This window comes from Marmota flaviventris, chromosome 10 (assembly GCF_047511675.1).
Source record: "Marmota flaviventris isolate mMarFla1 chromosome 10, mMarFla1.hap1, whole genome shotgun sequence".
Taxonomy (NCBI): domain Eukaryota; kingdom Metazoa; phylum Chordata; class Mammalia; order Rodentia; family Sciuridae; genus Marmota; species Marmota flaviventris.
In genome coordinates this window covers 41,562,821-41,573,660 of record NC_092507.1, presented here as the reverse complement: position 1 = coordinate 41,573,660, position 10,840 = coordinate 41,562,821, and the positions used below count along the sequence as shown (strand labels likewise).

Here is a 10,840-nt window from a genome sequence, read left to right as displayed (position 1 = left end):
TCAGCAATGTCCCATGTGGGTAGAATATCAGAGAGATGTTCATTGGATTCACAATTGGGAGCTAAGAGATGGCTTTGGTGAAGGGAGCGAAAGAAGGCAAAAATATAGATGCCGGAGAGAGTGCGTATAGATGGAGGAAGATAGCTCAGGGGTATGTGGTTCTGAGATGCCCATCACAAAAACTTCTGTGATAGTTGGGTTTCATTGTGTGTGTGCACATGAGCATGTGCAGAACTGGAGCTTGGAGCAGAGTTTATGAGGGCAGGCTGGAGGCCACCATAGCAAGGCTTGTGTTCAACCCACAGGGAGCCTTCAATCTACTCTGGGAAGATTTTTTTTTAAAGAAAGAGAGAGAGAGAGAGAGAATTTTTTAATATTTATTTTTTAGTTTTCAGTGGACACAACATCTTTATTTTATTTTTATTTTTACGTGGTGCTGAGTACCCAGTGCCCTGTGTATGCCAGGTGAGCGCGCTACCACTTGAGCCACATCCCCAGCCCTCTGGGAAGCTCTTGAGAAGGACCATTAAGGGAGACTGTGAGAACTGTCCGTGCAGTTTGATCCTTTGGTTGTCCAGTGGGAAAATGAAGCACAGTAGAGATGAAACAATTTGCTGTCTGTGAGTCAGGGGCACCACTTAGACTTGAATCTGAATCTCTAGACTTTGAGAAGGCTGCTTGGAAGGTGAATTATGGACCAGTGACTTTGCCCTTCACCACAGTATTTAGCTGCCACTTTACATTTATGTAAAAGTAAAGTATATATTTTATGCACAAAATGCAGACATTAAAGAAATATTTAAAGAAAATGACCTTATTATCTCACCCCACCTCCCTCATAGGCAACCACCATTCATTCAGTTTAGTCTATATTCTTCCCTCTCACTTAACATTTAATAAAAATATTATACTTATTTATATTGTTTTTGTATATGTTTGTGCATGTGTTCATTCTGTTTTACAACTTGCCTTTTTTTCACTTTTGGACAACTTTCTATGGTGGCTTATACAGATCTAACCCATTCATTTTTTTTCTTTGTCTTTTCCTTTTTTTTTGGTACCAGGGATTGAATTCAGGGGCACTTGACCACTGAGCCACATCCCCAGCCCTATTTTGTATTTTATTTAGAGACAAGATCTCACTGGGTTGCTTAGCAAGTCTTGCTTTTTTCTGTTTTTTTTTTTAATATATATTAAATTACTTGTAGTTGAACACAGTACTCTTATTTTATTTATTTTTATGTGGTGCTGAGGATTGAACCCAGTGCCTCGCACGCATGTGCAAGGTGAGTGCTCTACCGCTGAGCCACAATCCCAGCCCCAGCGCCTTGCTTTTATTGAGGTTGGCTTTGAACTCCTGCCTCAACCACCTGCCCTCCCCACCCCAGCTGCTGAGATTACAAGTGTGAGTCACCGTGCCCACCTCTAGCCCATTCATTTTAACATTTGCATTAGTTTATCATTTAGATTTGTACCATTACCAGACCCATTTTGATAAACATATGGGTTATATCCAAAATTTCACTCTTATGAATGGTATACATACATATTATTGTTTATATGTACACATACACGGTTTCAGAGTCTTTTAGAAGAGGAAATGATAGAGCAAAGGATACAAAGATTTTGTTTTAAGGGCTGGAGATGTGGCTCAAGCAGTAGCACGCTCACCTGGCGTGCGTGCGGGCCCGGGTTCGATCCTCAGCACCACATACAAACAAAGATGTTGTGTCTACCGAAAACTAAAAAAAAAAAATTCTCTCTCTCTCTCTTAAAAAAAAAAAAAAGATTTTGTTTTAAAAGATATTTCCAGTCAGATGCAGTGGTGTACACCTGAAATCCCAGCTAATTGGAAGGAGTAGGAGAATCACAAGTTTGAGGGCAGTGTGGGCAATTTAGTGAAACCCTGTTTCCAAATAAAAAATAAAAAAGGCTGGTAGATGTAGCTCAATGATAAAGCACTTCTAGGTTTAATCCTCTGTACCAAGGGGGTAAAATAAAAGATCATCACCAAAACAACCTTGTTCCATTTTGTCCTATCAACAGTTTATATGAATGCCCATATCCCTACATCCTTACCAAAAATGAGTATTATCATTTCAAAAATCTTTCCAACCTATGAATCTGAATATCTTTTCATGTCCTCATTGGGTATTTGTATTCTTTTGTGAATTACCTATTTATATCCTTTGCTTTTGTTGTTGTTGTAGTATACCTTTGGTCTATAAATTTTTTGGGGGGGCAATACTGATTAGCTTGATTTAAAAAAAAAAAGGTATGGAAGTTTTTGTACCAAATTGCTGACAGTGTTTATTTCCAAGGCGTGAGATTATAGAAAATGAGGCGGGGGGACTTTAACTTTTATTTTACATTATCCTTATTTTTGGATTTTTACAAGGTATTTGCTTTCTTTCTTTCTTTTTTATTTTATTTTTTCAGGTTCTGAGGATTGAACCGAGGGCTTCACATGTGATGTCAGGCAAGTGATCTGCCACTAAGCTACATCCCCAGTCCAGGGACTTGCATCTTCTGTAATTAATAATAATAATACACAAAGGAAAACAAAAAAATAAATGTTTGACCTAGATTTCTATTGGGTGGAAATTTATGTTGGGTATAAGTTTTTATTAACCACAAGTTATTTTTTGGTTTATATGCAAAAAACACACCACATTTATTGAATGCCTCCTATTTGGCTGGCACTGCCCAAGGCACTTTCCCAGGTGTTCCATCCTAATCCTCACAACATCCCTGTGAGGTAGGAACTGGCCCCATTTTCCAGAGTCCTGAGAGGATAGATTATTGCCAGATATGCTTCTACTTGCCACATGTCTTCATTGACTAGTGATTCACTACTAAGAGCTCTTCTTGGCCAGGAGTTCCTTCTGGTGGCTCTATGATTCAAAAAATACTATAATTTTCCCCTTATAAGAATGAAAGGGGAGGTGGGATAAGAATGATGGAAAGAGAATCAGTGAGTCTCTCCCTTTGAAGCACCATTTGAGCTTGCTTTGGTCACTTATACACAGATAGGTGGGACAGGGTTGGTGGGAGAAGAGGCAAAGTGGTTATAAATCTTCTCGCTTCTGCAGGATGAGCTTCCTCACCAGTGCCATGATCTGAGGCCTGATCTCCTCCACTGACACAGTTGGGTCCCAAGCCCCTACTACCTTTCCATCTGGGGCCACCAGATACTTCCAGAAGTTCCAGGTGGGCTCCTTCCCAGAAGTTTCTAGAGAAAAAGGAAGAAGGTGAACAAAATGTACTTCTTTGTGTATCCTCTCCTGGAATTCCACTGGCTAGCTGAATAATCAGGGGTCCCTTTGCCTTCCTAACCCTCAACCTCCTGGGTCTGGTTGCATCAGAATCATTGGAAGGTTTGGGGACACTGCTTCAGTAGGTCTCAGGCTTACGCAATTTTAACATCTCCTTTGGTGCTTCTAAAAGCAAGGTCAGATTTGATCTATGATCATGGAAACTGGGAAAGAACTAACAAAAACACACAGAAGAAAAGCAAACATTGGAATTGACTGGAGAAGCAAAACATAAACCAGCCTTGGTAAAGGACATTTTGTTTGCTTTACTATTGCTGCTTATTTACTCCTACAGGTAAGTAGGTAGTGGGGTTATGGTGAAAGATACAAAGAAACCAGAAATGTGGAATGAAAGAGAGCAAAAATGGAACCCCCAAGGGAAGAAAAAGGCCTGAGGGAAGAAACAGGTTCATAATGACAAGCTTGGTCCACGACCCCATTTTGTGGCTCTGAGGTTTCTAGGGATAGAGAAGGGATATACTCTGAAACATTCACATCTGGTAGTTTATTTAGCTTAGAAGGTTTCCCTTCCATGGTCTACAGACTTTGCCTCTGGCTCAGGGCTGGAAATGCCTGTCAGCCATCTTGGTCAGCCTTCTCCAAGTATGTGGTGTCCCTTGTGTGTGCCTTGGTTTCTCCTCTTCAGTCCATAAACTCAACTAATCCACATGGACTAAAGTGTGAGGGCCAATCTCCTTCTAGGAGCCTATTTATATGAAAATAGAAACCCAGAGAAGTCCTTAGGAGTCACCCTGAGGAAGAACTGCAAGGCACCAGGTATGGAGATATTCTTAGGCAGGAATCCCCCCCAGGTTGGCCCTCCCCCACTTTACTTAATGATTAGTACTGGAATAAAATATCAATCCACCTGAGAGGGTCAGGAAGGGAAAAGGGCCCCAGATTACCCAGCTAGCCAGTGGCTTCTGCTGCCCAGGGAGCCATGGCTTCAGCCACCTGAGGGAAGGTGAGGGCAAAAAGGGATAGGACTCACCAGTTAAGTACTTGAAGGCAGGGTGGGCACCAGTGCCAGTGACTGCAATCTTGCTAAACATGGGGAAAGAGACACTATAGGTGTGACGAACAAAGCTCTCAATCTCTCCATTGCTGTCTGGCTCTTGTTGGCCAAACTGGTTGCAGGGAAAGGCAAGCACATTGAAGTGATGGGGACCCAAGTCCCGCTGTAGCTGCTGCAGGGCTCGATAGTGCTGGTCTGTGAAGCCACACTCACTAGCCACATTTACCACTAGGGACACCTGGATGGCAAAAAGAAAACAAAACAAAGCTCATGCATATACACAACTCAGTGAAAGGAATGCACTTAGATTTGCCCCAACATGCTCACATATGAGACTCCCCCAACAATTAATGTCCCCTCATATACACAAGGGGGGTTGGAACTCAGTGGTAGAGTGTGTGTCTAGAATGTGTGCAGCTTTGATTTTGATCCTTAGCACCACAAACAAAAACAAAAACCCCACTATGTACATATGTATCTCATTTTGTTCCCTCCCCTCCAGCAAACACAAACCTTTTTCTTTGATCACTAGACTAATCCCTAATTTTATTAAAAGCTTAGGCAATAAGTATGTACACAGTATACATATTTATGTATATTATCTCACATATACATGTACACAAGCACACACAGGCACATAAGAAACAAGCATTCATGAGTTTACAGATATGTGTACGCACAGATGAACATGTGTGGGTATAAGTACACAATACATATAAATGGGTTCACACATGCCCTACCATAAAAACATATATTAGCAAATAGTGCACATACTCACAAATACAGCACAAAGTCACACACACACTGGTGAGCACAATTGGGAGGTGATGTGGGAGAGTAGAAAGGCACACCTGGGTCCAATTTTTGGCTCAGTCAGCTAGCATTCAACACTCTACACTGTAGTTGCCTGCATGTTTTGGCTTCTCTTCTAGAATGGAAACCTGCTGAGGACAGGAGCTAAGTCCACTTCATCTCTGTAGCGTATGAAAAAGCCTTAGTAAGTGTCTGCCGAATAAGTAAGTGTGCACACACACATAAACGCCTGAATGGTACAGAGACAGATATAAGTTTCCTGGATAAAAAGACCGCTGGAGGGCTGAGGTTGTGGCTCAGTGGTAGAGGGCTCTCCTAGCACATGAGAGGCACTGGATTGGATCCTCAGCACCACATAAAAATAAATAAATAAATAAATGAATAGATAGATAGATAAATAAAGATATTGTGTCCGTCTACAACTTGAAAAAATATTTTTAAAAAAGACCCCTGGAGGGCTGGGGTTGTAGCTCAAGTGGTACAGCATTTGCCTCCCATGTGTGAGGCACTGGGTTCGATTCTCAGTACTACATATAAATAAATAAATGAATAAAAGGCCCATGGACAACTTAAAAAAAAAAAGAACCCTGGATCCCAGGGCAATCCCATTTTTATCCCCTCCCCTCCAGGGAACAAATACATCTTTCTTTGATCACTAAATGTGTCAGTCAGCTTTTTCACTGCTGTGACCTAACAAGAACAATTTTAGAGGAGAAAAAGTGTATTTGGAGCTCACAGTTTCAGAGGTCTCTGTCCATAGATAACTAGCTCTGTTGCTCCAGACTGGAGGTGAGGCAGAACTTCATGGTGGAAGGGTGTAGCAGAGGAAAGCAGCTCTGGAGATGGCACCAGGAAGCAAAGAGACTATTCCACTCACCAGAGACAAAATATATCCCCCAAGATCATGTTCCCAGTAATTTATCTCTTTCAGCCACACCCTACCTGCCTACAGTCACCACCCTGTTAATCCATTCAAGTGAATCAATGCACTGATTAGGTTAAGGCTCTCCTAACTCAATTTCACCTCTAAACTTCTTGCATTGTCTCACATTTAAGCTTTTGGGGGACACCTCATATTTAAACCCTAATAATGACTAATCCCTATTTTTATTAAATGCTTAGGCAATAAATATTAAAGCTGGGTAACTGGAGATTGCTAGGCAAGTGCTCTACCTCTAAGCTACATCCCCAGCCCCCACTGGCTGCTTTTTCAGAAGAGCTTGGATTATACCAGCTAGCCCCATAAATCGGGTCCCCTCCCAGGGGGCAGTCTGGAGCACTGGATAAGCACAGGCACAAATTGCTCAGGCTAGATAGGGGTTCTCAACCTCAGCACTATTGGCATTGTGGGTCAGATAATCCTTTGTAGTGGGGTGGGAGGGGCGTTCTGTTCATTGTAGAATGGTTGATAATATCCCTGGCCTCCACTTATTAGATGCCTAGTCTTGACCATCAAAAATATTTCCTTACTATGCAAAATGTTCTTGTGGGAAGCAAAATCACCCCCAGTTGAAACCACTGGTCTAAATGACTGAAACACTGAGCAATAACTCCTCTCCCTTGCTTCCACCAAATGAGGAAGGACCAATTCCCTAGGACCATAAATTATATGAACCCTCATTTGAGGTCAACACAGGTTATACTCTACCTGGGATGGTGAGAAACTGGGACTCTTGAACTCCCTTCCTCAGTTAGGAGTTTCCCACATTCTTCCCTGATGGATCCCCAAATAATGAGGGTATTAAAGGTTGCTTTTTAAAAAATATTTTTTTAGCTGTAGATGGACAAAATACCTTTATTTTTATTTATTTATTTTTATATGGTGCTGAGGATCGAACCCAGTGCCTCATGCATGCAAGGCAAGCGCTCTACCACTGAGCTACAAACCCAGCCCAGGTTGCTTATTTTTAACCCATACCATGTGTGTCTGCTACTCTTTTGGAAGTGGCAGTTTCTACTTTGATGACCTGAAACCAAAAAGCTAAATCTTCAGAGACCAAAACACAGACAAACATACCCAAATACACAGATAATTTACATATGTATATATATAAGCACAAGTACAGACTCAGATATATACATAGAAGCAAGCAAACAAATAAACCATTCATACACATATACAGTTAGGCCTTCAGGTACATAATCCCACACAGGAAGCAAGCACATTCCCAAGAAGTCACTCATCCATACTCAACACTGGTCTAAATAACTGTGGCGCAGTTAGCTTGAGGGCATAAATCATGTTACTCTTGCTCATGGACACTACCAGGGCTGGATTTGGTGCCAGGTATGCAGTAGGAGCCAGTAAATGTTTGCAGATGAATGAATGAGCATATTGCCCAAACAGCAACATGTGAGGATAATGCATAATACCATTTACAGCTTTACGGGACTGATGGTTCCCCGGTTTCCCTCTAAATTTAGCAATTAAGGGCATGGACTCTGAAATTGGACTGCCTAGGTTCAATTTCTAACTCTATGCCTTAGAAGCCATGAACTCTGGCTCTATTTTGGTCTCAGCCGTTATTACTATTTTAAATTATCTTGTTCATTTCTCAGTTCCTTGTTTGTAGTCTCTTTCTTCCCCATATCAACTCTAATGAAGCAGAAACTTGCCTGTTTTGTTTGCCCAGTAACCCCAGAAGCTGGCCTACTACCTAGTACCTAGTAGGTGCTGAATAATACACAATGAATAAATTAGTAGCAGAGCTGGTCTGGTGCCAAATCAGGGAAGCTGTGAGCTGTACTGGAGAGATGGGGAGGCCTGAACAGGAATGGGCAATGGTCTTATCTGCTCTTGCCTTGTCTCCTGGATGAGATTTCTGCTGAGATCCACCAGTACAGGTACAGAGCACTTTACAGTTTACAAAGTGCTTCCACACTTTCATTGCATCTAAAACTTAATAGCACCTTGTAGGGCAGTCAAGACAGGGGCTACTGCCTCCAGGACCTTCAGCATACTTGAGAATTTCAAGGCTTATAGAGTACTTTTATTATTAAAAATAGTCTTGTTCTCCATCCAAACATGAATGATGGGACCACATGTTCATTAGAGTCCAATTTCCATTTTTCCACACCAGGACCCCCAGGCCCATCCTGAGGCAGACTTAGGGGTTCTTGTTCAACACGGTATAATGTCTTCACCTCTGGGTATAGTCTTCAAAGCCCACTTGACCCCTTAGACTGCCTCTTTTACCATTCTCAGCCTCTGACTTAAATTCAGGCACAACTGCTTGAAAGCCTCCCCACCCCTCCCCAACCCTTCTTGCTGTTTGCTAAGGAGTTCTGACTTGGGCAGTTCTCTTTGTTTGGAATGCTCTTCTCAGTCTAGATAAAATCCACTTTTTTTTGGGGGGGGGGGAGTACCGGAAGTTGAACCCAGGGGCACTTAACGACTGAGCTACATCCCTAGTCCTTTTGATTTTTAAGTTTGAGGCAGGGTCTCACTAAGTTGCTTAGGGCCTTGCTAAATTGCTGAGGCTGAACTCAAACTTTGGATCCTCTTGCCTCAGACTCCCCGAGTCGCTGGGATTACAGGTGTGTGCTACCACACCCGGTTTAAAATCCACTCTTATTTCAAAGATTCAATCAACACGCATTTTTTTCTCTGAAGTCATCTTTAAGCCAAGATTCCCTCTTAGTAAAGAGAGGCGAATTCGCCCAGGATTAGTATCTCAACCTAAACTGCCTTCTGGGTCGGCCTACAGCCTAACACAGATGGAGCGGGTAGATGGGGTTCCCTTCCAGGCTAGGTCGATTTTTAGTGCTGCGCAGCCTTGTGCAAATGCCTTTCCTCTCTGGACCCCGGGATCCGTGCATTTTAAATAACGCCCTTTGCACTGCACGTTCATCTTCACAGTGTTCTCATTAGATTCTGCATCAGCAACTCCCTCTCTGGAAGCAGAAACTGGGGTTGGGAGAGGCAAAGGCGGCACGATGCTAGGGTTACTTTTTCCACTCGCAAGAAATAAAGCCTGGGCCGGGGCACCCACCTTCCTAAGGAGGTTGCGACCCGGGTGCCCAAAGGCAGTGGGTGAGCAGGCGGCGCCCGGCTTTCAGTGCGCTCCAGGGCCGTGCCACGTAGTCGCGGGACACTGAGGGCGAAGGGTCTGGAGGCGGCGCAGCGCCTGGGCCGGGGGAATGCCCGAGTCGGGGTGAGAAGCCGGCGCCCTGGAGCGGAGCCACCCCCGCCCCCCTCGCGCAGGTAGTGGGTCGCCCCATCAGGCCCTGCCAGGGCAGCGCCCAGGCCCCGCGTCCCCGGCTCACTCACCGAGCCGCGGTACTTCTCCAGCGACACCAGCTTGCCCCGGATGTTGACCGCCTTGAAGTCATAGAAGTCCTGCTCCCGCTGCGCGCAGGCCGCGGCCCACAGGAGCAGCCACGCCGCCGCCACGGCAGCCACCATGACTCGCTTCCGAGGTGGCGGCTTTGGGAGGGCAAAGACGAGGCGGGGGACCCGGCGATGGGGGGCGGGAAGAGGCGGCCCGAGAGGCAGGACGCGCCCCCTTCCCGTTCTCTGCAGGCGTCTGCGCGCGGAACTCAGGACCTCAGTTTCCCTAGCTGTTCTGAGGGAGCAGCCGGCCCCGATCCCCGAGCTGTGGTTTCAGGATTCTGACCCCTGAGACCAGAATTCGCTTTAGTGAGCCTCTCTCTTGTTCCAGGATTTGGAAGAAAAAGAGACAAAAAAATCTGGGTCCGAGAGCTTAACTTCTCATTAGTGCTGATCACTCCATCCCTCCAGGCCTCCTATTTAGTTTCTCTACTTTTTTGGTAAAGCTAGCCTCCGTTTCTGATCCACATAGTCAGTGTGGAATGGGAGTGCTGTACTGTAATAGAAGAGTGGATGTGAAATACTTTCACAACTGAATGATGCCTACAGACTTTAGGTAAATGAACTAATGTTCCCTGAAAGTGACAGCTGAGAGGAGACCAAGAGCCTGTTGCAGGTTGGATTCCTAGGAAGCAGATCTGAGGTGGAGATTGGAGAGTGCAGAGGCTTTCGGAGGGAGCACCCCTGGGATCAACACCTGTGGAAGGAGTGGCAGAGGGAGACATGGAGAGCTCCATGCAGGCCTGAGGACAGTCTTGGCTCACCCAACAGGGACTCTGAAGTTAGAATGGCCCATCAGAATTGTATGCGGATGAGTTTAGAGAGACAGGCCCTTATATCCTTGCCTTTATCCATCATTGAGTATAGGACTGGCTGGGAAGAGGCAAAACCGGGAGCCAAGATAGTACTAACCTTGGAGGGGCTGAACTGACAGTTAAGGGCTTCATGGTAAATAGTACTCCCAGCAGCTGGTGTCCGAAGTCTTCAATGACAGGGATCTGGGCAGCACAACGCAGTGTTTCCCAGGCGCAGAAAACCTCAATGGCACTCACAAAGGGCCAAGCACAGGGTTGGGTGCTGACCCTATGTTACTCCTCTAGGAACTCACAGGCTAAAGTAAGAGAAGTCAGGTAAACTGGAGATTCAGTATAATGTGTTATGAGCTAAGCATTCCTGGAGTCGCTCAACAAACACTTCCTGAATACCTGTTTTGTGCCAAGCTCTAGGTACTTCTTATGCAGCGAGACATTAAATAATTCATAATTGGCTCCATACTACTATTATGAAAAGTACCACCTAAAACTAGCTTGGGAGCTAAGCAGGGCTTCACAGGAGAAGGGAGGTTTGAGCTGAACTCTAATGAATGAG

The 10,840-nt window shown here is 44.5% G+C and overlaps 1 protein-coding gene across 1 annotated transcript; it reads right to left on the bottom strand.

Annotated features, from left to right (window-relative positions):
- Positions 1–363: 363 nt before the first annotated feature.
- On the bottom strand, positions 364–9,592 carry Gpx7 (glutathione peroxidase 7). The gene is made up of 3 exons (XM_027944960.2): positions 9,413–9,592; positions 4,306–4,567; positions 364–3,232 (listed from the first exon to the last, which is right to left on the bottom strand). The coding sequence occupies exons 1-3, from the start codon at positions 9,545–9,547 to the stop codon at positions 3,069–3,071; spliced, it is 561 nt and encodes a 186-aa protein (XP_027800761.1). The 5' UTR covers positions 9,548–9,592; the 3' UTR covers positions 364–3,068.
- Positions 9,593–10,840: the final 1,248 nt, after the last annotated feature.

Bases quoted from the DNA above. Each gene is read 5' to 3' on its own strand.
- Gpx7 (XM_027944960.2), bottom strand. From the start codon at position 9,547: ATGGTGGCTGCCGTGGCGGCGGCGTGGCTGCTCCTGTGGGCCGCGGCC. The intron at 4,568-9,412 runs GTGAGTGAGCCG...TTTGCCATCCAG, and splicing joins TGGAGAAGTACCGCGGCTCG to GTGTCCCTAGTGGTAAATGT. The intron at 3,233-4,305 runs GTGAGTCCTATC...CTTTTTCTCTAG, and splicing joins TGCCTTCAAGTACTTAACTG to AAACTTCTGGGAAGGAGCCC.